The 25,881-nt window shown below is 39.3% G+C and overlaps 3 protein-coding genes across 8 annotated transcripts in view; 1 reads left to right on the plus strand and 2 right to left on the minus strand.

Moving 5' to 3' along the window:
* tmem117 (transmembrane protein 117) overlaps positions 1-7,599 on the minus strand; it is a 44,202-nt gene extending 36,603 nt beyond the window's left edge. Inside the window, exons 1-5 of one of the 6 annotated variants that reach the window (XM_046038554.1) lie at positions 7,423-7,599; positions 7,195-7,287; positions 6,043-6,120; positions 5,825-5,876; positions 5,308-5,615 (exon numbers count right to left, since the gene is read on the minus strand). In XM_046038554.1, the coding sequence (XP_045894510.1) occupies positions 5,308-5,615; positions 5,825-5,826 (310 nt within the window). In that variant the 5' untranslated portion in view covers positions 5,827-5,876; positions 6,043-6,120; positions 7,195-7,287; positions 7,423-7,599. Of the gene's footprint in view, positions 1-5,307; positions 5,616-5,824; positions 5,877-6,042; positions 6,539-7,194 lie in introns of those variants that run through there. The other 5 variants (XM_046038555.1, XM_046038552.1, XM_046038553.1 and 2 more) reach the window with 5 other exon arrangements.
* A 2,819-nt stretch (positions 7,600-10,418) lies between these two features.
* On the plus strand, positions 10,419-19,183 carry twf1a (twinfilin actin-binding protein 1a). The gene is made up of 9 exons (XM_046037642.1): positions 10,419-10,525; positions 11,952-12,032; positions 12,192-12,370; positions 13,569-13,664; positions 13,850-13,954; positions 15,922-16,047; positions 16,739-16,889; positions 17,026-17,147; positions 17,954-19,183. The coding sequence occupies exons 1-9, from the start codon at positions 10,501-10,503 to the stop codon at positions 18,119-18,121; spliced, it is 1,053 nt and encodes a 350-aa protein (XP_045893598.1). The 5' UTR covers positions 10,419-10,500; the 3' UTR covers positions 18,122-19,183.
* Positions 19,184-19,185: 2 nt separating this feature from the next.
* irak4 (interleukin-1 receptor-associated kinase 4) lies at positions 19,186-25,881 on the minus strand. The gene is made up of 11 exons (XM_046037641.1): positions 25,388-25,881; positions 25,096-25,241; positions 24,635-24,799; positions 23,917-24,077; positions 23,772-23,836; positions 22,077-22,191; positions 21,874-21,983; positions 21,328-21,514; positions 20,816-20,878; positions 20,339-20,503; positions 19,186-19,658 (listed from the first exon to the last, which is right to left on the minus strand). Exons 1-11 carry the CDS (start codon positions 25,546-25,548, stop codon positions 19,596-19,598), a joined length of 1,401 nt encoding a protein of 466 aa, XP_045893597.1. The 5' UTR covers positions 25,549-25,881; the 3' UTR covers positions 19,186-19,595.

Genomic DNA, 25,881 nt, shown 5'->3' on the forward strand with positions numbered 1-25,881 from the left:
GATGAGCAGCAGAGCAGAGTATGTGGGTTAAGCCCATGAAATTTGCCAAATCTTCTCTGACAATGCCTAACAGCTTTTCTTTACTGTTGACTCTTGTTTGGTGGATTGGATGATGAAGTCTGAAGAAACGAAACATATTGGCAAGTTAACAGTTTATTAATTTAACAGCCTGGCACCTTCTCCTCACGGTGGGTATGCACTGCTGTAGGTTGGCATCCCATTCTTCAACCGGCATTTGTCGCAAATATGGAAATAAGAAATAATTATAACAATTCGACCAAAATAATTTGGTAGGATTTTGTTGGATTATTTCTTTTCCAGGCACAGTGACACCGTGTGAATTACACAAACAAGACATACCATGTTAATTAAAGAGTTTTTTTTTTAAACCTTTTAATAGTGCCAGCTAGTGGTTTCCTCAGTATTTCCAGTCTTTATAAAAATCTAAGACAACCATCTCCTGGCAGTAGCTTAATAGTTAACAGCCAGATATGAGAGTGGTGTCAACCTTCTCAGCAAAAAAGTGAATAAGCATACTTGCCAAAATGTTGAACTATTCCTTTACAGGTTTGAGTCCACATTCATTCTTTATTGTCCTCAGTGGAGGAAATCTGTTTTTAACTGTAAGTTTTGGGGTGGCATGGTGGTGCAGTGGTTAGCACTGTCACCTCACAGCAAGAAGGCTGTGGGTTCAAACCCCGGTTGCCCCGGCCTTTTTGTGTGGAGTTTGCAACCCTGTGTCTGTGTGGGTTCTCTCCGGGTGCTCTGGCTTCCTCCCTGGTGACCTGTCCAGGGTGTACCCCGCCTTTCGCCTGCTGTCAGCTGGGATTGGCTCCAGCCCCCTGCGACCCTGTACGCAGGATAAGCGGTTGACGATGGGTGGATGATGAAAGTCTTGAAAGTCTCAGTGGATTTCATGTCTTCTATCTTCACATCATTTGACCTGTAGGATGTTGTCAGTCGAAGTTAAAGCATCCTTTGCTGTCACTTTGCATAGAGTATGGAACAGATTGACATCTGCCAATTTTTGTTTTTCAAAATCTGTCTCTATTTTTTAGTCTTTGAGTCAGTGTGATCTTGGTGTGTGTGTGAGTGAGTGAGCATGTGTTTGTGAATTATTGACTTTACAGCCCAAGTTTCATTAGTTACATTTGTATGCCATTTGAGAAAGGGGAACCTAATAGTGTTGATGCTGCACTTCCACTAAAAGTGACAATCTAAAATAAATGTGGTTAGTAATCTTTTGTAATTGAAAAATCACCGTACACAGCAGCAAAGTCTGACTATGACCGGCCCAAGGAGTCAGTCTTAAAATTTAAAAAGGTGGCTTAACCTAATCTGCGGTTTAATGCAAATAAACCACACTCAAACTGAAATAGACAGCTCACGAACCCTGTGACCTAAGATTTAATACAAATGTATAATGACAGCCAGCCTCCCTCTGAAAGACCAGAAGTCATTGGCTCCAGACCAATCCATTAGAGAGCACACATAGCCTCCAGTGGTTGAATAGAACAGCATAGGTTGTTCCTTGAACCTCAAATGTAGTCTTAAATCACAGAATCTGTCACAAGCTATTCATCAACAGTTTATTCAGCTTTTCTCCAACAGAAGCAAACAGAGAACAATACTGAGCACCTCCGCCTACTGCCTAAGCATAACTGAATATAAGGAGTGCAAAGAAACAGTTATGCGACAACTGGATTAATATTTGTGTGGGCTTCTGAGAGGGTAAATCACATTTTGCAAATACAGGAAAAAAGAAAACAATAAACCGCTGGAGGGAGGAAGACGTGTAATTCACTATTAAATGTTCCAGATTTTCTAGGCCATCATAAATGATGAATGACGCAGGTGATGTGCCAGCTTTCAAAAATCAAAGTCTGTTTCCAGGTTTGTGACAAAGAGATTTGGAGTAAAGCATAGCTGCAAAAAGCATGAGAAAATTACTCCAGTTATGCAAAATATTTATGTAAATGGCGCAGAAAGCGCAGATCATGTATAAAATGCTTTTTCAGGTACTTATACCTTTGCATGGACTATGTTTCTATCCAGAAGTGTTCCCACTGCCCACCTACATATCAGAGAGCAGAAGAAATAGTTGATAGAGATCTGTAGGGTTTTAGTAGACACATCATGCTGTGCAGTAGGTGGGCCTGTGTGACAGATCTATAATAGATTAGAGATTTTACAGTGGGCCTGGTTCTAGGGTACAGCTCTTATGCCCTACCTGGGTTGTGATTACATAACTGCTGTACTGAAATGTTGTGCAAGACACATCTCGCCTCTCCAACTCTCAACACCAGCCTCTCTTTTCCTCTCTACCACAGATTCTCATCAACTGTCCGTTCTTACATGTCCAACTCTCAAAAGTACAGAGAACACACACACACACACACACACACACACACACCCACCCCCCCACCCCCACACATCTACAAACACACATGCACACACAAAACATCATGACTCTCTCACACTTACGAACACACACCCCCACACACAGAAACACAAGCCATCTGTTCAGAGGCTTGTTGAAGCGCATTAGTTGTACTTGGCTGCAGGATGAGGTGCACTTTTTCTGTCCTCTATACCCTCCAGCATATACAAGTGTATAGACCCTTAGACTGGGCCTTGACTGAAGTTCATGTGATGAAGCACCTACTTTACTATTATGAGTAATGCAAATGAGAACATGCTGGTAGAATATTTTGAGGTTCTACAGCTGGAAAAAAAAAGTGATGAAAATGAAAAAGGTAAAACAGGGTGAGTGCACCTAAACTTGTCATGCAGTTAGTTGTGGTGTTATTTTCCCAGGTTTTGAAAAAAAGATGATACACAGTATATATATATATATATATATATATATATATATATATATATATACACACACATACACACACACATACATACATACATACATACATACATACATACACACACACACACATATATAGATAGTATTTTCAGACCTATTTTTATATTAAGTATATCTAATTAACTTCAAATCTCCAAGGACCCTGTATCGATACCGCATCAAGTAAACCCCATATTGGGTCCTGACCCAAAAGAAGAGAAACTTCGGTTGATACTTAGTAAGGAAACACGACATTCAATTAAACAATTGCAACTTGAGAAGATGGTATTATCTGATCCACTGTCCACCATGTACAGGAAAACCACAGTCCTCAAATCCATTTTCCATTTCCCCTCTTAGTGAGGATTGTGTATTTGTATGTCATCATGCACTCTTGGCTTTCTATTTATGCTCAGAGAAGCAGGGTGAGCCAGGGTGGCCAATAATATCCAGGCCTACAAGAGTTGTCAACCAGGGAGGAAATGAAATGTGTGAGTCGAAGAGAAATCACTGAGAACTGCTGCACAGTTTAAACAAATGAAGGGCTGATGAAATTGGAGTCACAGCCTTTTGAGAGGAGAGTGGCATGGAGTCGAGCTGGTAAGAGAGCGACAACAGAGAAAAGACTGTGGTTGTAAGAAGAGGTGAGAAAAAAGAGGAAATGCTTCAAGGAGGTGTGAGAGGTGAAAGAAGTGAGCAACGTGAGACTCATGAGTAAAATATGTAGCATGAGGATGTTGTGTTGCAGAGGTCGTAATATGTCACAGCAGAAAAAGCACTCATTAGCGATGGTTGCATTCCATTTAGGTGTAGTATGCATGTTGGTTTTTCAGGGCTCCACAAGGAAATAAATTGCAAATGACATCACTTGAGCCAGCGTAGGTTAGGGCTGAAGACTACAATTTTAAAAATGGAATTAAAACTTGAGGGGGGCGGGGGGTGTTTGAAATAAGTGTGCTTACCAGACCTCTGAAGCCCGCTCCTCATCTCTGCTTCAGGCTAACAGCTCAAGGCTACATTACCAAACCAAAATTACAAAAGCATAGCTCACAGGGTCTTGAGTGTAACGTAGGTGACCGTTTTGACAAAGAAGAAGGAAGATAATCTCTCTGGTTCTGCTGCATCAATTTGGATTTTTTTTTAAATTTGTGAGTTAGAAAATGATACTTATGAACGAATGGGTGTGGTTTTCCAGGACACAGCAGTGTATGTTCCGGCAAGCTCTGCTGCATGTGGAGAATGAAGGCATACAGAATACACTATTGATATTTTCTTATAATTTGCATATTTGGTTTCACACCTATGTTCATGGAAATTGATAGTCTGCCTTGTAAGCCCGTTTGGGCTGGGCATCTATGATGCAAGATACTACACGGATATCAGAATACATACCCAATATACCAGATTTGAGTATATTTTGTTGTTGGACATAATTTAGTCCATCTAAATGGCAAAATATTTTAGCACTATTATATACAGTACAACGCAATGCAAGAGTTTTAGGCAGGTGTGGAAAAATTTCAAAAGTAGACATGTTTACAGATTTAATGTATCACTTAACAAAATGCAAAGTGAGTGAACAGAAGAAAAATCTAAATCAAATCAATATTTGTTGTGACCATCCTTTGTCTTCAAAGCAGCATACATTCTTCTAGGTACATTTGCACAAAATCAGGGATTTTGTAGGCATATCGTCAGGTGTATGGTTAAACAATTATACCAAACAGGTGCAAATGGTCACCAATTCAATATGTAGGTTGAAACACAATCATTATTTGAAACAAATAAATCTAAATGTACAATACTGACTTTGTGACATTTTCTTATGATAATTGTTTCAAACTTCCAGTAGCCTCATCAATCTACTTGAACCTAGAGTTGAAATGATACGCTGACTAATCGATCAAGTCATTTTTAAGCATGTTATGAGCCCTTTTAAAGCAAAATCTTATGTTTAAGTTTTGGAGCGTTGGTCCAACAAAACAATTAGTAGCAATTAGTTGACATTACCTTGGGCTTTAAAAACCTGTAATGGGCATTTTTCATGATTTCTGACATTTCATAGAGGATTAATAAAGAAAATAATCAGAAGATTAATAGACAGTGAAAATAATTTGTTAATAGCAGCCCTACCTGAACCAGAGTGTTATAAAAAACAGAACAGATTTGTAAATACTGTTTGACCCAGATCTGATAAGTAAGACGAAAGCCAGAAATGAGTTTAACAAAAAAGGTTAGGTGCAGGAGGATAAATTTAAAGATGAGAGCTGATTGTAAAGACATGATAATTGCCTTTCATTACATTACTACTGTCAAATTGTGTAAGTAAAAGTATGAGTGTATGGTGCTTTTCACTAACGAACAGCCACAACAAAAACAAAGAAAGGTTCCCGCCCTCAGCAGAGCCATTACTCTGCACATTCCACTGCATTATTGTGTGCATGACTTACCAAAGAGCTGGCGGTGGAATATGAACTTCCCGGCGAACATGCCAGTGATGATGGCCAGTATCCAGCACACTACTTTCAGGATGTTCCATCCGAGGCCTGGGTACTTGTTGAAGAGGAACGAGAAGCAGTTGCCCACCACAATCATATGGGCCTCTGTCTGACTGTGAGAGACGGGGTCTTCTGCAAAGACGAGGAAGTTGAAGAAGATGACCAGGTAGGCCACGATGAGACGCGACCATGGGTGCTGGAAATAGTAGCGAAACCGCGCATCTATTTCCATCCTGCTGAGCCCCCCAGCCAAACTACACCTGGTGGTCAGAGAAAAAGAGCAAGAGAGAGGGGGGACAAATTGCTTCTTTCATTCAGATTACATTACACTCACATCAGCAGGGCAGATTAGAGTGAAAACATCTCTCAGTCTGAGATTAGTGGTAGGAATATAGCTTGGTACAGACTGGGATTATGCTAAATTCAGACAACTCCAATAGTTCAGCCACAGTGGCAATACTACACCTACATGGAGATTTCGTCTTTTCCGTCTGGTAAGTGACAGAATGGTCTTTTTCCATCTGGTTAGTCATGCCAACAAAGCAAAAAATCAGCAACATGAAAACAGGTTACACTACTGAAAAGGTAATGTGTGAACTACTCTTACAATTCAACAAAAGTGTGTTCTGCAAAATGCTTCGTTTAGGGTTTAAAAGGGCAAAACAGATTGAGGTGTAAGTGTCATACCTGGATAAGGTAGAATCTTGAAGGTCTCAGCTGTAAAGCGATGGCTTTTGAAAGGCTTATCCTCTCAGCCTGTCAGCTCTGTGCTCCCCTCAAAAAACAGTGGCAGCATTACATCTGTGCTTTGCTCGGGAACACCGGCCAAAGCAGCGCTTCAGTAACTTCTAGACAGACCGCCCCTGTATTTTTTAACCAGACTATTTCCATTTACCCATGAACTCCATTCTGAACTCCCCCGCTGTGTCCCCCTGTGACTGGTCTGACCTCGCCGGAATGAACTTCCCAAACCAGTTCCCTGCTTTGAGACCGTTTCCTAAAATACCCCACAGTGGGAATTTGGAATGATGTAATGGCTTCAGGAATAGAGCTGTGTGGCTATTAAATTTCACCAGCATCATGATCGTCTTGTCAGAATGTGCCACCTTGTGTGATTCCACTAATAGGAGGTAGACACTTAATTATCCTGGTAAAATTCACAATTACTTTTCTGTCATGGGCCGCCTCTCTCTGTCGACAGGGGACCTGTTCCCAATTTGAGTCCAATGCCTTATGGCAGGACATGCATGGAGAGGGATGGGGCCAGAGCACCCAAGGACACCCATGTAAATACGAGGAAAACATGCAAACACCACAGAGAAAGCCTGGGGTATGTGTATGGCATATGGTAGTGGGCTATAACTTAGACAATGATGAAAAAGCAATGAAGACTACTACAGTTGAACTTGCAATATCTGTGACATCATTATCATCATCACCGTTACCACCCTGCTCTTGGTACATTCTCTCAACTCCCTGGCTGTCCTCTAAACCATAAAAATTACATTTGGGCCGGGCAATATAAACAGTCTTAAGTGCTACAGGATATAGACTGAATAGCTCCACTTCTGGTGCCAAGTCTGGCAAATTCTCAATGGACCACCATGTTTCGACCTTAAGTCTGTGACCACACGCATCCCCTCTAATGTCACATCAGTGATGATGCCAAATGTCACATCGCCACCCCTACATATCTCGGAGATAACACACAAGGTTTGACTGGAATTGTTTGATTACACAACTTAAATGTCGAAGCACCCAGTGAGATCCTACCAGTCTGCGCCTCGGTAGTATTTGAACATGTGCGATAACGCTAAATCCACATCACCATCAACGCACCTGCTCCACACCGTTTTCCTCTCAGTCGACAGCCAGGAGGAGAAGCCCCGCTACCGCACGACTCTGCTGCCACATCAAGCCGACAGCGGCGCTCTAATCGTCCCAAACACGAGATGATAGGGAGGGTTAGGGGAGGAATTATCCAAGCGACCTGTTGTTTGAGTACAACAGAGGGACCCCCAAATCCTTTGCCATTGTGCTGGACTGTCCATGCGCCGGGCGGGCTACCTCAGCTGGGCGGTGCTTCGTCAACGGGTTCCCGCCGGACGCTGCAGTTTCTGGGCTGTAAACGGGATGCTGCTGCCGCTGCTACTGATGTAGGATGGATTGAGATAGCTGGGTCCACACAGCAAGCACAACATTAGCGCAACGCGACGTGAGCCAAACACGTTGATTCACCAGCGTCAAGTCAGAGCCAGTAGAAATATACAACGTCCGCTCACAGCTTTCAAAATAAAACATCATAAATACGGACAGAAGGTTTTGTCAGTTCACACAATTACACAATTACACAAAATAAATAAATTGACGGAGGAATTTGTAATAAGTGAACATTATTATACACACTGTATATATATATATATATATATATATATATATATATATATATATATATATACCACCATTTGTCAGGCAATCTCATTGAGATCAAAATTTATTTTGCAAGAAAGACCTAAATACAGTTGTTTATTTAAATAATGAAGAGGTCAAAACAAAGCAACAGCAACACGTGCAGTATAACGAACAACTTTATTATCATGCCGAAGCGTTTTGGCTTGTGACCTTCATCAGGGCCATCCTTTTTTGTTTATTAAATCATTGATGTATCTTTTTTTGTTTACTTATTTTTACATTTGAATACATATATTCACACAATACCTAATATATTTTAGCCATGTCAGAATTTTTCTCTCTCAAAAAATGATCATGAAATACTTCAAACAGACAACACATAGCTTACCAGATAACTTATCTTTTATATTATTAATAAATTATGTTTTGTTATATCATTTGAACTATAAAATTAGCTATATATGCTTAAATACCAGCTTCAGGACAAAATTGGTCTTGACGGACACAATGCACACCCTTATTTTGAAGACGCGTTCACATCGTTCCCGGTATGACCTTTTCTGTGTCTGCTGTCACACAGAGCTGAGATTTCCTGGTGACAGCATGATATTGCTGAGCTATTTATTTATTTAACAAGAAGTAGGCGGGACAGAGTGCACAGCCAGGAAACCCGGTGGCTTCCAGATGTTGGAGGATTTCACGCCAAATGAGATGCTGCCATGAGAGGCGGAAATCTCCCTCTTTTCACAAATCAAAGACCTAAATCAAAATAGAAAACTATAAAAAATAAAAATGACTTGCTTTAATCGCGGTCCAACTTATATTAAAATAATGAGAACCAATCTTATAATTGTAGTATACTTCTGTATACATATACTGAACATTTAGAAATAATGTATTTTAACTTATACAATTAAAAGCAGATATGGTACTGTTTACAGACCTCCAAAATAAAACGTAATTATTCATAATGTTGTTATTGTATCCTAATTTCAATACCCAAACAATATCATTATAAATGTCACATAATTATTTACAGCTGCATTGATTTTCTTAGTATCTCTTCAGAACTTTACTGTTTAAAAATGTTAAGGGGAAATTTAAGGTAATAGGTTCCCCCAGTACTGATTAAATACTCTTCTTCTCCGCCCTAGAAGATATTGTATTTAGTGCAAATTCTTAAACAAATTTGAAATTAATAAAATTACCTCCAATCAACTGAAAGACAGTGACACTGGAGTTATTGGTGTCCCTGGGGACTAGGGCTTCAGGGCAATATCCTGCTTTGCCTGGCTGGTAGTCCAGCATGGGTAATTGTAGAAGTAGTAGAATATTTCAGCAGTGGAATGTAACAAAATGTATTTACTGAAGTACTGTGGTAGTACAATATACTGTACAGAGCTATACTTTGCTTTAGCATTTCATTTAATTCGCATTTATACTTCTACAAATCATACATAGTAGTCCAATCCTATTTTTTTTAATGTTTTCATTTAAGATTGCTTCTACTCCATTACATTTCAGGAGGGAATAATGAACATTTACATGACAACTATTACTACTTTCCATATTCACATTTTGCATACAAAACAAATAACGAGCTTGTACAATATGATGCATTGATAGAGATCAAAGGAGTATCAAGTATTTACCAGAGCCCCCTCCTCGATCAGGGGCTACAGTCTTAAAATGCTGTTGTAGCTTAGTCTGAAAATAAATAACAATAGGCTATCAAATAAAATAACTCTTACATGGGCCGATCTGATTTTGCTTTTGATACTTTAAGTAGGCCTACATTTAGCTTATAATACCTCTACTTTTCCTTAAGTGAAAGTGTTGAATGCAGGACTTTTTCTTGGGGTATTTTTATAGTGTGGTATTGCTACTTTTACATATGTAAGTAAGTAAGTAAACTTTATTTGTGCTTTAAAAAAACATTAACATACAAGAAAGAAATCACAAAAGATGAAGTGCCACATGAAGAAAGTGCACAACTACAGTACAATAGTACAGTACAAGTACATAATAAAAATACATAATAAATACACATTAGGCTGCATAATAAAATACACAATTAATACATAACATCCAGGTTACCCACAGCAGACCGTAAGAGTGAGGGCAGAGAATTCTATAATTTCGGTGCTATAGCCTCTAAAGCTGGAAGCTGGAAAATCGTCTTTGGTCTCACCAGACCTATAAAAACATCACTATAAAAAAATATATAGACATATAAAAACGTATAAAAACATCATATTACATCCATGCCGCACATCTCCACACATCTTAGTATAGGGTTAATGTAAAGTCGTCTATTTGAACTAGTGAGTAATCTTGCGGCAGCATTCTGGATTGTCTGCAGATGATCAAGGTCAGACTTAAGTGATGAGAATAGTGCTTACAGTGATTAGGCATGTACAAGCATCTCTAATTCAGCAGTTGAAACTACAGATCTCAGTTTACTAATATTTCTTACTTAGAAAATATAACAAGATCTGAACATTTATTCATAGAATGAATATATATATATATATATATGTATATAAAAATATAAATGTGTGTGTGTGTGTGTGTGTGTGTGTGTGTGTGTGTGTGTGTGTGTGTGTGTCATGTGATTTTTGATGTTGATGACGACGGATTTGGGCGGGTCTTGTCAATGTAGTCCACTTCCTGCTTCTCTGCCCTGGTTTCGCCTGATCAGCTGCATCAGCCCTTTATCCGACGAAAGACACAATGTCACATCAAACGGGAATTCAAGGTAGATGCGTTTCTTTGGTTCCAATAGCTCTTCTCAGATGTATTATGCTGTGCGAGTGTGTGATTCCCGGGAGAGCTTTAAGTAACTGCAACAATTCATTGCAGCGAGAAGCTAGCGTCAACTTAGCTAGCCTCTCCTAGCTAGCTGTGAGCTACCGTGATGTGTGTGATCAGCGGTGCCCTGCTTGGGCACTTTCAGGACTATGAAACATAATCCCCGAGTCTTTAGCCGGTTTATGACCAACCTAAATCACGGCCACTCTTTATTTTTTCACCACAGTACAAACGCACTGAAAGCTTTCGCTTCTCATCTGAAAGCTTACATCCTGTAACGTTAGTTTAGCCTTCTGAATGGATGGGCGACGCCTTCGTTTAAATAAACTGCTGGCCTTGTAGACCTGTGTTTCCATAAATATGTGAATAGCACTGGCATTACCTGCACTGTGTTATTATAAAATGGACTTCAGCAGGGCGTGACGTCCTGGTATTTATGGCAGCAGCACCGCAGAATTGCTTACAGGGTGTTATGAGGTAAAACAACGTGCAAATTAGGCGAGTTTAATAATAGACAGGGAAAGTGGCGATTGTAAACGTCTCTACCAACGCCACTCTAACATTCAACTACAGTTTTTTTTTATATAAATGATCTTAAATCCCCCCAGTCAAAATTAGTCAGGTTACTCTATAGCAGACTAAAGTTTTTAAATCCTTCCATAACTCTTAAGATTATGCTTCAGTTTATATACAATGTCTATATCTGACAAGACTAGACCTGCAGAGAAAAGACAAAGTCAATCCTAGTGCTTGAAGGGATAAAAAAACCCTGTGCAAGTTAAAAAAAAAAGAAAAGAAAAGCATATTGGTATTTAACCATTTGCCTTCCTGTCTGTGTGATAGGAAGCTGTTTTTAAATGTCTGTAGTTCTGCCTTCCAGCATGATTAATCTTATCTAAAAGTGTTACAATGGAACACTCACTGCAACTAAAATCATTAAGAATGAATACAAATTGGAATCTTGCTTTATTGGGTTTGGGGTCCAAGGTGGTCAGCCTTCAGTCACATCTATACAACTGAAGCATTCCTGAGTAAAACCCAACAATCTTCTGTTTACCGTAACAAATTATAGAAAATAGTATCCAGCAGCGGGTTCAATAGTTTTTTTTTTTTTTAGCTGCTGCTTGTTGTTTCTGCTTAATTCAAGTTTAAATGCAGCATCTAAGGGATACTTGATACTGGGCAATATGTTAAAAACTGCTAATTAGAAGATAGTGGTATGTTCTTTGTACAATGTCTAACATTTTGTTGTTTTCACAGGTTATTAAGCTATTACATGGAAACTTAAAATCCAGGGCTCAAAGTGGAACATTAGCAAGTGTGTGTTGTCATGCAAGCATTAGGGGTCTGACCCCTTCTCTGTCTTTTCTCAGCGGGTAATGATGTGAAGGATATCTTTGCCAATGCCAGGGGAGGAGACCACTATCGAGTCTTAAAGATCGTCATTGAGGATGGTAAGCAGAGTCCCGGAGTTTGTTTACAGCTTACTCTGCCAAGAAAACTCTTAACACATACTTCTACTGAAACTTCTGCTAAGGCTGAAATTAGAATAGCAACATGACTAACAAATTCAAGCATTGCTGACATTTTTGTTGCACACATCTGCTTTCCAGAGCAGCTGAGTCTGGGTGCCACCAAGAAAGCATCAAAGAAGTGGGACCAGGAGTATGATTCCTTGGTGCTGCCACTCCTCCAGGATGACGTGCCCTGCTATATTCTGTACCGGCTGGATTCAACTAACAACCAGGGCTACGAGTGGATCTTCTTGGCCTGGTCACCGGACCAGTCTGCTGTAAGAAAACCAAGCCAAGACTGGCAGTAATGAATAGCTTTTCTTGCCTTGCCTTTTATGCTTTGAGTATCAGATGGGCGGGGTTACCATAACAATGCAGACGTTTTTTGAATGCTTGTTTAAAAACTGGATGAATGTGAACAAAAGTGCATTCATTACTTACTAACATACCCCTTTATATCTTGTAGTACTTTACAAATAACCTGGCACTTAGTCTAAACCTTCCATATTTGACTTAAAATGTACCCTCTTAGTGCCTTTAGGTGATGTAAGTTCGTCTTGCTGTGTTGTATCCCTGTTATGCAAATGACTGTTTTGCATTTGTCGTCCTCCTGACTCGAACATTGTCCCCTAATGGCATTGTCATTTGGTTCGACTGAAACTTGATGAACCACTTGCTTAACATTCCTGCCCTCTAGCTCAAAGCAGAGGGCTTCAGGTTGAGACTTGTCCGGCAGCTTCAAAATCATTTCACAACCAGTGCATGCTGTTGCCTTAAAATGATCGGTCAAGTGTGTTTTCATAAATTCTTGTTAAGAGGAAAGTGAGATCCAATTTTGGATTAGGCATCAAGGCAACTTTAATGTCTAGCATAAAATCACAAATTAGTTTCACGGGACGTTTAGAGGTACCCTGTGGTGTTTTTGACCACTAGTAGCAATAAGCAGCAATGTTTTTGGATTTGGTTCTCCTTTTTGCTTGCCCTTCATTCGATCTACAGGTGGCGTTAACGCTATGAAACGTAACAATGTACCAACAAATGCAGGGATGAAGAAGATTGCTAGCATGTAAACATGGATGTAAACAACGCAGGTTTCAAAATGATTTTAAAAATTGGCTTTGCGAATGTCTTATTAAGAAGGAAGTGCATACACTCAATGCATTTCAATGAAGTGACACTAAATGTATACTGCAAGTTTGTTTGTTTACAAGGAAACTCTCCAGGGCACTTTTTTATCAATGAAGTGTTTTTAAGAATAGAAGCAATCATCCAACACAGTTGCAATTATGTTGTCCCATATTATTCTGTATTATTTCTATAAGATTTCTATATGAAACACTCACAGCAGACCAAAAAGAAAGAAGGAAAAGATAGATAAATACAATTCCAGGTCAGAAGCTGCCAGATTCTTACCCATCTTTACAAGCCACCATGTAACAAACAAAAAACTCCAACTTTTCCTCATATTCTCAACAGGTGCGACATAAAATGTTATATGCTGCTACCAGAGCCACAATCAAGAAAGAGTTTGGAGGTGGACACATCAAGGATGAGATTTTCGCTACAACAAAGGTTCGTACGACAACAGAAACACAGTGACGTGAAAAGCTATTTCATGCACTCAAGCTTAAGTCATAACCTTAAACAAGTTAAGCTTCAATCTTATATGTTTATGGCAACTTATAAGAGCAATGCTGTATAAGTAAGTGTCTATTTAGCTGTATGATGTGTGATTGTGCTATTTTTTGTCCCACCAGGATGATTTGAATCTCAGTGGATACAGGAAATACCTGACCTCGCAGGCTGCTCCCCTTCCCCTCACTGCTGCAGAGGAGGAACTGAGACGGATTAAATTAAATGAGGTGCAAACACACACACACACACACACACACACACACAAGCAAACAAACAAACATACAAGCAAGTCATTCAAATTTCATTTCTTGGTCAACATTTCCATTTGAGGTCAATTTAGAGGAAACGTCACTGCGCTTGTGTACATAGATGCCTGTTGACAAGTTGTATGGCTTGAGTCTATTTTGAAGGCCTGTTGTCTGTTTCAGTTCTGAAAAGTTGTGGCACTACGTCATTCTTAACACTTCAGTGGGAGAATGTTAACTTACCTCAGCCCCACATTAGTATTCCTCCTAATCACATACTCTACATTGATACATTGTAGAGTATCAATGAAGGCCAGCTATGCATCCTTCCAAAACAGCGCAAGGTCAGCAGCAAGTGTGCATATGCTTGCCCGGCATTATCAACACGGTGCAAAGATGCTGATGCATTAAAACAGCAGGACGTTGGCAGAAATGGATCTATTAGGCTTGCACAGCTCACACCCATAGCTTCATGAAAAATATTGTTTACAGTCATAAACCCCATTCAGCTTGAGCAACAAAGTGGTTAAAAAAAGAGCTCTTTGTCTCTTTAGTGTTCTGATCTATTATTTCCATGTTGAGAGAGCTACATGCAAATGCCCTGTGGCTTTGAATACTCGGCAGTGATTCTGCATGGAGCACAGGTGAACTGTATCATTGTGCTTTGCCTTTGTTGTTTGCAGTGATTAGATGAAGAAATACTGTAATGTGATATCCTTTGCACACTGATTATGACGCCAGCAATGTTTACACTGCTGATGAAGAGGGCTTTAGGGCTGTGTAAGATAGACTCCACCAGGCAGAAAGTATAAAAAGCAGCATGTGAGGTTTCACTTTTCAGACTTTGCTTCAGACTGTTCCTATAAATTTACCCAAATGAGCCTTTCTTCTTTTTAGAAAACCAGCCTATTCTAATTGCTGCTCTCCCCGTCTGCCACATCAACAAGAACTGTCTTTCTTACCATATATGGAAGTGCTTTGAGTAGCGCAGTCCCTCTCCAAAGTACGGTCAATTAAAAGCAGCAGCGCAAAGGAGAAGTGAGGTTTGTGCTTGTCCCACTTGACCAGCTGTTGAAGGAAGATAATATATCATTAATCTGTACCGCCTAGATGGAAAAGAGGCTTTGAAATATTTATCATTGCTGTGCCTTGGAGACTGCCTGCCTTTTACTAAGCAGATGGATAAAAGACTCGCAATCCTTTTTGGTATGCGAGGTAGCTACACCGGAGGCTCAATCATGTTTGCACGGCATTTCATTTTATGGGTTACAGGGCTCTAAAAATAGATGCAATCCATCAGTGTAATCCCTCCAGCATTTCCATTTTTCTGTGCGATTTCCTGGAGGCACCTTGTCGCTTTCGTTACAAGCATCTCATTTGTAATTATCATGCTCCCGCATTCAAGCTGCTTGCTGCACTTGTAAACCTATTTTACTTTCTGATGACTAATATGAAGAATATTTATTCTATTTCACTTACCCACAAGTCGTTATGACTCATATCAGTAGAAACCTGTTCATGCTTCTGGCAGAACATTGACTTGTCCCCCTCATATGATGGCATTTAAAGACCAGAGCTGAATTTAAGACTAAATTTTTTCGGCCCATGGCTTACAATAGTCAGCATGATGACATACTGTCACCGGCATGTCAACATAATGTGGTCATGTGGTATCGTGTGTGTGTGTGTGTGTGTGTGTAGACACATTTTTTTAAACGGTAACAAAAACACATACTGGCTGGACAGCAAAGGTTCTCCTTGTAAATTTAGCAATTTTATTTGAGCATCTTTCTGCATAAATGTGACTGTTAATAAAGAACTGACTTTCTTGAATGTACCTATATGAACAATTATGTGTTATTTGAAGGCTAATGAAATATATGCTAAATAATGCACCGATCAGCCAAAGGAATGACCTCATTACTAAAAATGTTTTGTTGTGTGTGCAGGTGCAGACGGACATCAGTGTAGATACCAAGCAGCAGACTCTGCAGGGAGTGGCCTTCCCTATTCACAAAGACGCCATTGCAGCTCTTGAACGTTATAGGAACAAAAAAATCAACTACGTACAACTGGTGAGTCCTTAAGAACCAAAGCATCAGTGAATAGGTGACATTACATTTATCTGACGCTTTTATCCAAAGCGACTTACAATTGCTATACATGTCAGAGGTCGCACGCCTCTGGAGCAACTAGGGGTTAAGTGTCTTGCTCAGGGACACAATGGTGAATGGGTCACAGTGGGGGATTGAACCTGGGTCTCTCACACCAAAGGCATGCGTCTTATCCATTGCGCCATCACCTGACCTTTGCTAGATCAATAATTTGAATAAATTAATTCTCTCTCTTTCATTATGTATTGTTAGAGATGTTTTTGGTCAGGAATTGTTTGCAGACTGACACAATGAATTACTTATTTTGCCCCAAAAAGCCTTTGTCCTTCTCATTGAAATTCAAAGGGCTCATGTCACAAGATCAGATCAGTGCAAAGTACAAAGGAATAATTGTGACACTGTTGCTGCTCTGTCTCCGTTCCCTTTTTGTTTGTTGTCCTAAAAGCTTCTGAAGAAAGCGGTTTCGTTCTGTTCATCCATTTAAGGTTTCCTGCTGACACCAGCAACGATTGAGTAAATGTTTCACTCAAGAAACCCCTGAGATGGAGGGGAGACAGTTTGTTATTCACTGCCCCCCTACCCAGATTGTCTTAATTGGTCAGGAGCGTTCGCCACCAACTTCGAGAGTAACTTTTAATTTCTTTGTCAACAGCAAGTAGATGCCGAACAGGAGCTGATTCGGTTGTGCAGCACTGAACCAACAGAGGTGAAAGACCTGCCAATGAGAATCCCGAAAGATTCTGCACGTTACCACTTCTTCCTCTACAAACATTCCCACGAAGGCGACTACTTAGAGTCCACAGGTGAATAGATTCTCACAATTAATTTTGAACAGTTGACATACACACACACAGCCCTATTATTTCTATGCAGCTACATTTTTTATGTTTTATGTTGGTACTTTGTCTCTACTCCTCATTTTGTAATTTTTATTTGCAGTCTTCATTTATTCTATGCCCGGGTACAATTGTGGCATCCGAGAGAGGATGCTGTATTCCAGCTGCAAAAATCCCTTGGTTGACATGGTGGAAAACAATCTCCAGATTGAGATTGAGAGAAAGGTAAGAAAACTACCTATCATGATAAAAGACGATGATAAAAGAAGAAATCTTGGTCATTTTTGTCACAAAACTTTAAGCCTCTGAAAACTGTTTTTCAAATCAGTATTTCTCCAAAATACTATTCATGACTAAATAAGCAACAAAGTTCAGTGGAACCATCATCATGTGTCATTTATTACGAGCATTTATTACACCTCAAAACTCCGTTAGTCTGCTTTTTAAGAGCTGGTGGTTTGATCTAGGGCTACAACAGTCAGTAGCTGTGGGAAATGATGATAGGCATTTATTACAGTATTTTCTGTCATTGTATAAACAAAATGATTATTTGATTAATCGAGACCATAATCGGCAGATTAATCGACAATGAAAATAATTGTTAGTTGCAGCCCTATTTTGATGAGATTTGATTCACTGAGAGGTGTCTTCACATTTTGATTCAGATGTTTCGTAATGTAATGTATTTATGGATTATGGACGGATAATTTATTTAATCCATCACTTATTTCGAAATGAGCCCAGTTCAAACCAGTGAGAAAGACACGAGAGCAAAATCTGTAACGTGAAATAACCAAAAACTTTACAACTGTTTGAAGTTGACTGAGAAAATAGTTTTTGAGCCTTTAAGGGAATGAAAATTCAATAGGTAATGTGTGTAGTATGGGTCATACAGAGCAAAAAATAATATTTGTAACAGATGGACATCAAAAAAGGTAGATCCTTATTTACTTAAACATATATTATTCTGGTGTGAGTGAAGTGGACTCTACAGTCCATCCGCTCATCATTTTTTTTCATTCGTTTCCCAGTTGGAGATTGATAATGGGGATGATCTGACCAGTGATTTCCTGTACGAGGAGGTGCATCCCAAGCAGCATGCACACAAGCAGGCCTTTGCCAAGCCCAAAGGCCCGGCTGGGAAGAAGGGTGGCCGCCGCATCACCCGGCCACCCACAGACAAAGAGGAAGAAGATTGAACCAACCTCAGCACCCGGCCACCACCTCCACCCCGAGCACGTTCCATAGTGGAACATTGCCGTGATGGGGGAAATCATATTTGACACGCTTGTTTAAAAGAATAAGTCAACAACTTCAAATTCTCACAAAGTTCACCAGAGACCCAACTATGCACGCCAAGGACAACTGAGCAATGACACACTTCAGAATTTCCATTTGTAGCTTGCCAAATGGAAGCATATTCATGTATGTTAGTAGTCACAAAAATTAATTTACAATGATTCAAAAAGGCTCAAAGACAAACTTGAGGTTTTTACATTTTTGCCAACTCTGAGACTTACATAAATGTTAGCGCGACTAATGTGAACTTATGCCAATATGATGAAATTCCTCCATTTTGAGTTCACGTGCTCTAATTCCTAACTTGCATTCCTTAAGTCTGTGTCAATTAATGTTTTTGTGTCTAATGTGTTGAATATATGTCTTCTACTGTTTGCACAAAAGGTGCTCCAAAGCAGAAAAGATATGGTTATTCCACTTGTGTCTATTGATTGATTTTAACAGTGCATTTTATATTGGAAAATTGACTTCTGTTTTGATATAACTGTGGTTTACATGAAAAATCATCTGCTGAGAAACTTATTTTTCTATGCAAGTGCTGTAAATGTACATATTGTAGCTGTGTGATGCTCTATGATTAAGAAACAGTCTGGTCTTTTTCTGGTGATTGTTAGTGTCAGTGAGGATCACAGTGGAAAGAACAGGGGCTTCCAGAAATATTACGTCAATACATCCCATATTTCACAAAGAGGAAGCTACTCAAACTTAGCTGGTTCCTGTACAAGAGGCAACCAGATAGGAAAGGGAATTATATAAGTACCTTGGTTAAAATGTTGCCACATCCACTGGTCTGCTGATTAATATTAGACAAACTACTAAGCTCACCTCATGTTTGAAGGGAAAATCCCTTTATATTCATACAGTGTCATTATAATAGAAAAAAGAAATCATGGTCATGGTCTTATTTGTTTTCTTACAAATCTTTCTTTTAGAAGAGGAAAAATAAAAATATTTAAATCATACATTTGTTTGTCTGTTTCATTCATTTTATTCCTTCGACTGTCTTCACAATACATACGTAATAGAAACACTGTGGCGAGTCCAATTGTTTTCAGCTTTTTAAAAAGATATTAAGCCATCAGAATGTCTGACATAACAGCCTCACAAAATGCTTAATGCTATTACAACATGCGGCCGCATGTTTGTAACAGTTACACAACTATAAAAACTAAGCTGCATGCTTCTTCCAAAAAATATAGTAAATCCTTTTAAATAAATAAAAATAATTGCAGCTTTTTATTACAATAAACTTTTGTCAGTCACAGTCAACAAGCAACATTCATTTCTCTGTTGAAAAGGTCATGAATTTGTCAGTGTGTGCACTTTGACTGGAGCAGGTTCAGAAATCTTGTATCTTCTCTTGGATGCTACACTTCACTCCTGTGCCTCCAACTCCAGCGAGATGCTTTCGACAACTCCTTTAAGCTCCAACAAGACCTGTTGCGATATATGTTATTAACTAAAACAGTCTACAAATCAAAATACAGGAACTGTTGTATTTTATTGTTTACACACAGTTTGACATTACATCAGACAACAGGGAAACTTGTGATCTAATTGAGGCTTCAGCAAATCCCATGCGATTTTCATTCTTCTCAAATTGGCCACTTTTTGATTCCCTTGAAAGTTTTACAGTTCTTTGTGACCTGACCTCGGCACGGTCAGTGAAGCCTTGTCAACAATCTACTTCTTTCACTTCATTGATAAATGGTAGAAACAACATAGCATAACTTTTTTGCAGGTAAAATGTCTTTTGCTTTATTGTCAAATTAAGACACCGGAGTAGAGCCTCAGTTATGTATTTCTTTTATAAACAAAGTGCACCAAATCTACAGCTGAAAATGGTCCCAAACAAACATTTTTAACCATCTTCTGTATAATTACATGGGTTTGGGGCTGAGAGCCACAGACATGCTGGGGAAGTCAGAAAGTATTACATAGTATATAAGACATCGTTGTGTTTGGTTTTTTCATGGGATTTGTTGGGGCTTCCTTCACCAGTGCTCCTGGAGCTGATCATACAGGTATTTCACTCAAGGTGACACACAGAACGTAGTGCAGACGCTAACACAGTAGCTTAAACTATACATTTTAATATCTGCCTTTCCTCACTGTACCTGTTTGATGACTGGCCGTCTGTTTTTCCTCTCGTGGAGGCAGTTACAGGCCAAAGAGTAGACACTCTCCGCATGGCTCAGCTCCCAGTCTCCCATCTTTTTGTCCAGGAAGTCTTCAAAAGTCAGCTCCTCGTCTTCATCATCTATATCATACCTCACCTCCATCTGGGAGAGTGGGGGAGGTAAAATCCCACTACAGGTTACTCAAGGCAATGATACACTAGACAAAAAATTTTGCTTTGTTTTCAAGTTAGCATTATTGATTTTATCAAAATTATAAAAATGGATGTGTATTACCGTCTGAACAAAAGCTGCTCAGCATATAATCAGCCCAGATGAAACTGGCTCATATTCTTTCAATTACTGTTTAATGTCTGTTGACCGACAACTAATTAAATGCAAAGGCTTTAATAAGCTGTAATCGTAGTAACTGTAGCTTGACAGATCCACAGTGAAAGCCTGTTTTGTGCCACTTACCAAGAACTGTGGCTCGCGGTTTTCATCGGCTGGCGGGAGTCCAGACAATAATTCTAACAACACCTGTAGATGGCAGAAAGATGGGGTTAATCACATGACTCTGGAAGACAGAAAACCTTTATTACCTTACCATGTGCCAGGAAGCTTCACAGACACTGTAGTGTTTCCACAGCTGTCCTATTAAGACATATAAGCTTTATATACTGCGATATATGGAAGGTCAGGCAGCTTTATACCGTGCTGATCCCATAAATCATTCAACCAGTGTCATACAATGGCTAAAATGTTTGACATTTATGAGTTCTATTTTCACAAATGGGAAGAAATGTATACTATAATGTTTATGCCCTCCAACTATGGATGTGTCAGTAGTTTAAGAGGACCTTGCACTCAAGTAAACTGCTGAGTTGTGTTCAATAGTTTACATTACCGTTGCAGTTTCTCCTTTCCTGCCGTGATATCCCTATCTGTGTGTGCATCTCTGGGTGCATGTGTGTCTGCAGAAAGCTTACCACTCCAAAGCTGAAGACATCAGATCTTGGCGTGATCTCTCCTCTTAGCGCCTCAGGTGCCATGTATGCACGGGTACCCACAATCCTATCCGTCATCATGGTTGTCGATGTCCTCTTGGCCGATGCTCTCGTCAGTCCAAAGTCTGAGATCTTTGCCACTAAATTTTCATCTAACAGAATATTTGCACTAACAAGACAATGAGCACAATGAGCTGTGAAACATCAAATTCAGATCTTTCTACTCTTGTAAAAGAAATAGTTCCACATTTTGGGAAATCTGATTGATACCACTCTCATATCTCTTTGTTAAATCTACAGCCAGGAGAGTTAGCTTAATTTTAAGACTGAAAATGGGGGAAAACAGCTATCCTGGTTCTGCCTGAAGGTAACAAAATACATGAAGTGTAAATGGGTTCTAAGAGCGGTATCAATGTTTCATCTAACTCTCAGAAAGAAAGTCCCAATTTCCCAAAACGCTGAACTATTTCTTTAAGAAAAGATAATTTAAAGGGCACTGCTAATGAGGAAAGACATAACTTTATGTACCTTTTGACATCTCTGTGGACGTGATGGTTGCTGTGCAGATACTCCAAGCCTCTTGCTGTCCCTTCAGCTATCAAGCATCTCTGTCGCCAGGACAGTGGAGGACTTCCATCCTAAAAGGACAAAAGTTCTGTATGAAATTAAGTTCTGTATGAAAAAGGGACAAAGTACTAGAAGGCAGAGTGTGTAGTATAGATAGTGCTTACCAAGCAAGCTAGTCGGTCTAGCAAGGAACCATTGGCCATAAAGGCATACACCAAACATGGGTGCTGTCCATCACAACAAAATCCAACCATGTCAACCAAGTTCTCATGTTTCAACCTGTGGAACAAATATATTTTCAAATATATGAATCATTATGTTAACCTACGTATGCTGGGCTTAAAGAAATTGTTGGACATTTTGGGAAATACGCTCATTCGCTTTTTTACTGAGAAGATTGAAACCACTCACATGTCTGTAAGCTTAGTTTAGCATAAAGACTGGAAATAATACGGGTAACCTAAAGTTAACAAAATCTGCTCACCAGCATCTCTGAAGTTGGATGTTATACCTAATTTGTTTAATCTGTACAAAAAACAAACCTTAGCTGTGCTAGTAGGCAGAGGAAAAGCTAGCCGTTTGCCCCTGTAGTTTTGGTAAACAACAGCCATAATTGGCCACAAGTGAAATGCTGAATGGTACAACATTGTGGTTAAGGTAAGGGTTACAAAATCAGCGAACCAACTTAGTAATGTCAGTTACACAGCAATATCTATGTAAAAATGGCTAACATTAGCCACCACAGGCTGCTGGTCATACTAGACCAAGTAAGGCTGTAGCAGTAAAAGGGCGCATTTTACTGATTATGAATTCAACTATTCATCTGTACGAGGACATATGTTTTGTTTCAGAAGTTACAGTCACTTGAAACAGACTTTTAACAAATAAATTGGTGTTTTTTTCTCAAAATCTCAAACTAATCTCGAATTAATACGTATAGATTCCTCTGTGACGTTGACAATTTAATTTCAATGTACATCCCTCTAACGCTTCATTGTTTATGGCAATGTTATCAGTAAAATAACCTGCCAATTGCACAAAAGATAAGCTACAATGACATTTACATTTATATAATAATATAATAATCCTTATTTGTAGAGCACTTTTCAAAAACAAGTTACAAAGTGCTTTAACAAGTGTAAAGAATAATACAAAAAAAAGATAAGAGCATGAAAATTTAATATAAAATTAGTAAAATACAATAAAAGGGATAAAATAAAGTCAAATAAGATCGGGAAAGGCTCTCCTATAAAAGTATGTTTTAAGAAGGGACTTAAAAGAGTTCACTGACTCAGCCGACCTGATTTCATCGGGCAGGCTGTTCCAGAGCCTCGGGGCCCTGACTGCAAACGCTCTGTCCCCTTTAGTTTTCAGTCGAGACTCTGGAACAGACAACAGACCTCTGCCCGAGGATCTCAAGGTACGTGCTGGTGCGTATGGGACTAAAAGGTCAGAAATATAACAAGGCGAGAGGCCATGAAGAGCTTTAAAAGTGATCAATAGAATTTTAAAGTCAATTCTATAACATACTGGGAGCCAGTGTAATGAAGCTAAAATAGGAGTAATGTGGTCATATTTCTTTGTTCTGGTTAAAAGCCTGGCAGCTGAGTTCTGGACAGTCTGGAGTCGATCAATAGATTTTTGGGTTAAACGGGTGAAAAGGCTGTTGCAATAATCCAGGCGTTTACTTACTGACCAAGATCTGTAACAACCAGTTACATTTATTTCACAAGTTTGATTAAGATACCCACCTGAGAAACAGCTTGTCTGCTCTAGCTAATAAAATGTAAAGGCTGTGAGATGTCTGCGAGTCACTCAAAAGCAAACAGACAAGGATATAGACAGAAGACAAAACATACACTTTCAGAGTTTGGATCTCTTGGCTGAACTGAACTCGCAGCTCGTCCAGGGAGACATCCTCCATCTAAGTGAGTAAATATTTTGCGTTAGTAATTTAGAAGGTCTTCAAAAGTAAGATATGGGCATTAAAATACTTTCACTTACTGGATTGAGCTTTTTCACTGCAACAGGTTTGTCATTCAAGAGACCTTTGTATACAGTGCCAAAACCTCCCTCTCCGAGCCTGCTGCCGCCGCCCGATATCGGACGGTCATCAAAGTTGCCTGTAATCTGCAAGAGCTCATTGTACAAGAAACTGGAAAAACCTAATGAGGCACACACAGAAAAGGGTCATTAACTTTTCTGGTTAAGGCCCCATTGCTGCCACCTGTGGGTCAATTTTATACATTTACTAAAGTAGAATTCTGAGTAATTCTAGTATTTCCAATATACTTTATATCTGTATAATATTGTACGTTTTACTTCTGAACATTTATTTGGCAGCAATAATTATAGGTTACTTTGCAGATTAACATTTTACACATAGAATAGTAGTAGTTTATAAAATATGATAGATTGCTACAAATTCCACTAACAATATATGAAGTATTGAAAATTCGCTTCACCTCCACCAGCAACATCAAATGACAACCCACATTAATGCAACCACACTAATAATTGTGTGGCCACCTTGGGTCATTTTTCTGCATAATAAGTACTTTTGAACCTGATGTTGCGGTTTTCCACTGTCAGTAACTTCACAACCTCCTCTCATGTACAGATCACCATAAAGGACAATATGCATAAAAAAATATTGTATTTATACCAGCCTTTGACTGTGTCAACATAATCGGCTTAAAATGTGGATTTACTGTGCCCTCACCTGTGTGGCCGGGTTGACTGCTCTCCAGTAGAATGTGTGGTTGCAGAACAGAGCTGACAGATGGTGGCTGTGTCTCTGCCTCTTCCAGTAGTCTAGTTGGAAGGGCACTGTATGTTTCTACTGCTGGAGAGGCCTGCTGTGTCACTGCTGAGACGGCCTCTTCCACTTTGTGTTGACAAAAGATAAGACAGAGAAATAAACAGTTTATATGTAAATGAAACTGTCCCTGACAAAAAATGCAATAAAACTAAAACTATTTAAAAATTCATTAAAATTGACCATGGAACATGTTGAATGTGTCACATTTTCTGACCAAAATGAAAAAGATGGGACATTTGAAAACACTTTTGATGTGGAGGATGTAACCTACTATTGGTGTTACTTTTAAGAATTTTTAGCCAAGGTTATACGCCTATTATATAGTCAATAGTTATTATAATGCTTCAGAAAAAAAATCATACCAGGTAGCAGAACACTAGCAGCAGCTAGTAACTTGTGACTCTTCAAAATGTCCACAAGTTCACCCACTGTACTGTTGGTGGTCCCCCAGTCAGCCAGCAGCTCCACTGTAGGACTTTTACCCTGTGCAACAAGGCCTTCAAATCTCCTGATTGATAGATAGATAACGTGATAGATAGATAGATAAATAGATAGATAGATAGATAGTGTGTGTGTGCAAGCATTCTTAAAACAATAAATAGTAAATAACGTTACATCAGCTTGTCTGCCATGTCACCAGCTTTCATCACCTACCTCACATGATGCTGAGAGTACCTATACTCCCCACTCGGCTGCCGTATCGACACAATAACATCTTTCCACCTGTCTTGAGGATCCAAAAAATCGGACACTTTGCGAAGTAAACTATAACTGAGGTTGCGAATGTAAGTACCGGAAGTTACTGACTTATTCATTCTACCAGAAAAAGCTAACACAACCTGAGTTTTGGTTATACTGACATGATGTACAACAACCAGAGCCGTTACGGGGGGTTATTGTCCTCCGTTGAGTGCACCCGTAAAAGCAGACCATTAGCAAACTGATACTTTACTTACAGTTCAGTAAAATGTGACTTTCCGATATTGTGCAACTTCCCCAAACGTAACACAGCAGGCATATCCCACTAAAAGTCTCCACCTTCAATGCGGAAATACAAGCAGGCACAATAGAAAAGGTACTGTGCACTATCCGGAGGTCGGTGAGATCCACTGTTTTTAATTAATTAATTTATTTATTTGTACTTAGGC

Source organism: Micropterus dolomieu, linkage group LG22, assembly GCF_021292245.1.
Source record: "Micropterus dolomieu isolate WLL.071019.BEF.003 ecotype Adirondacks linkage group LG22, ASM2129224v1, whole genome shotgun sequence".
NCBI classification, from domain to species: Eukaryota; Metazoa; Chordata; class Actinopteri; order Centrarchiformes; family Centrarchidae; genus Micropterus; species Micropterus dolomieu.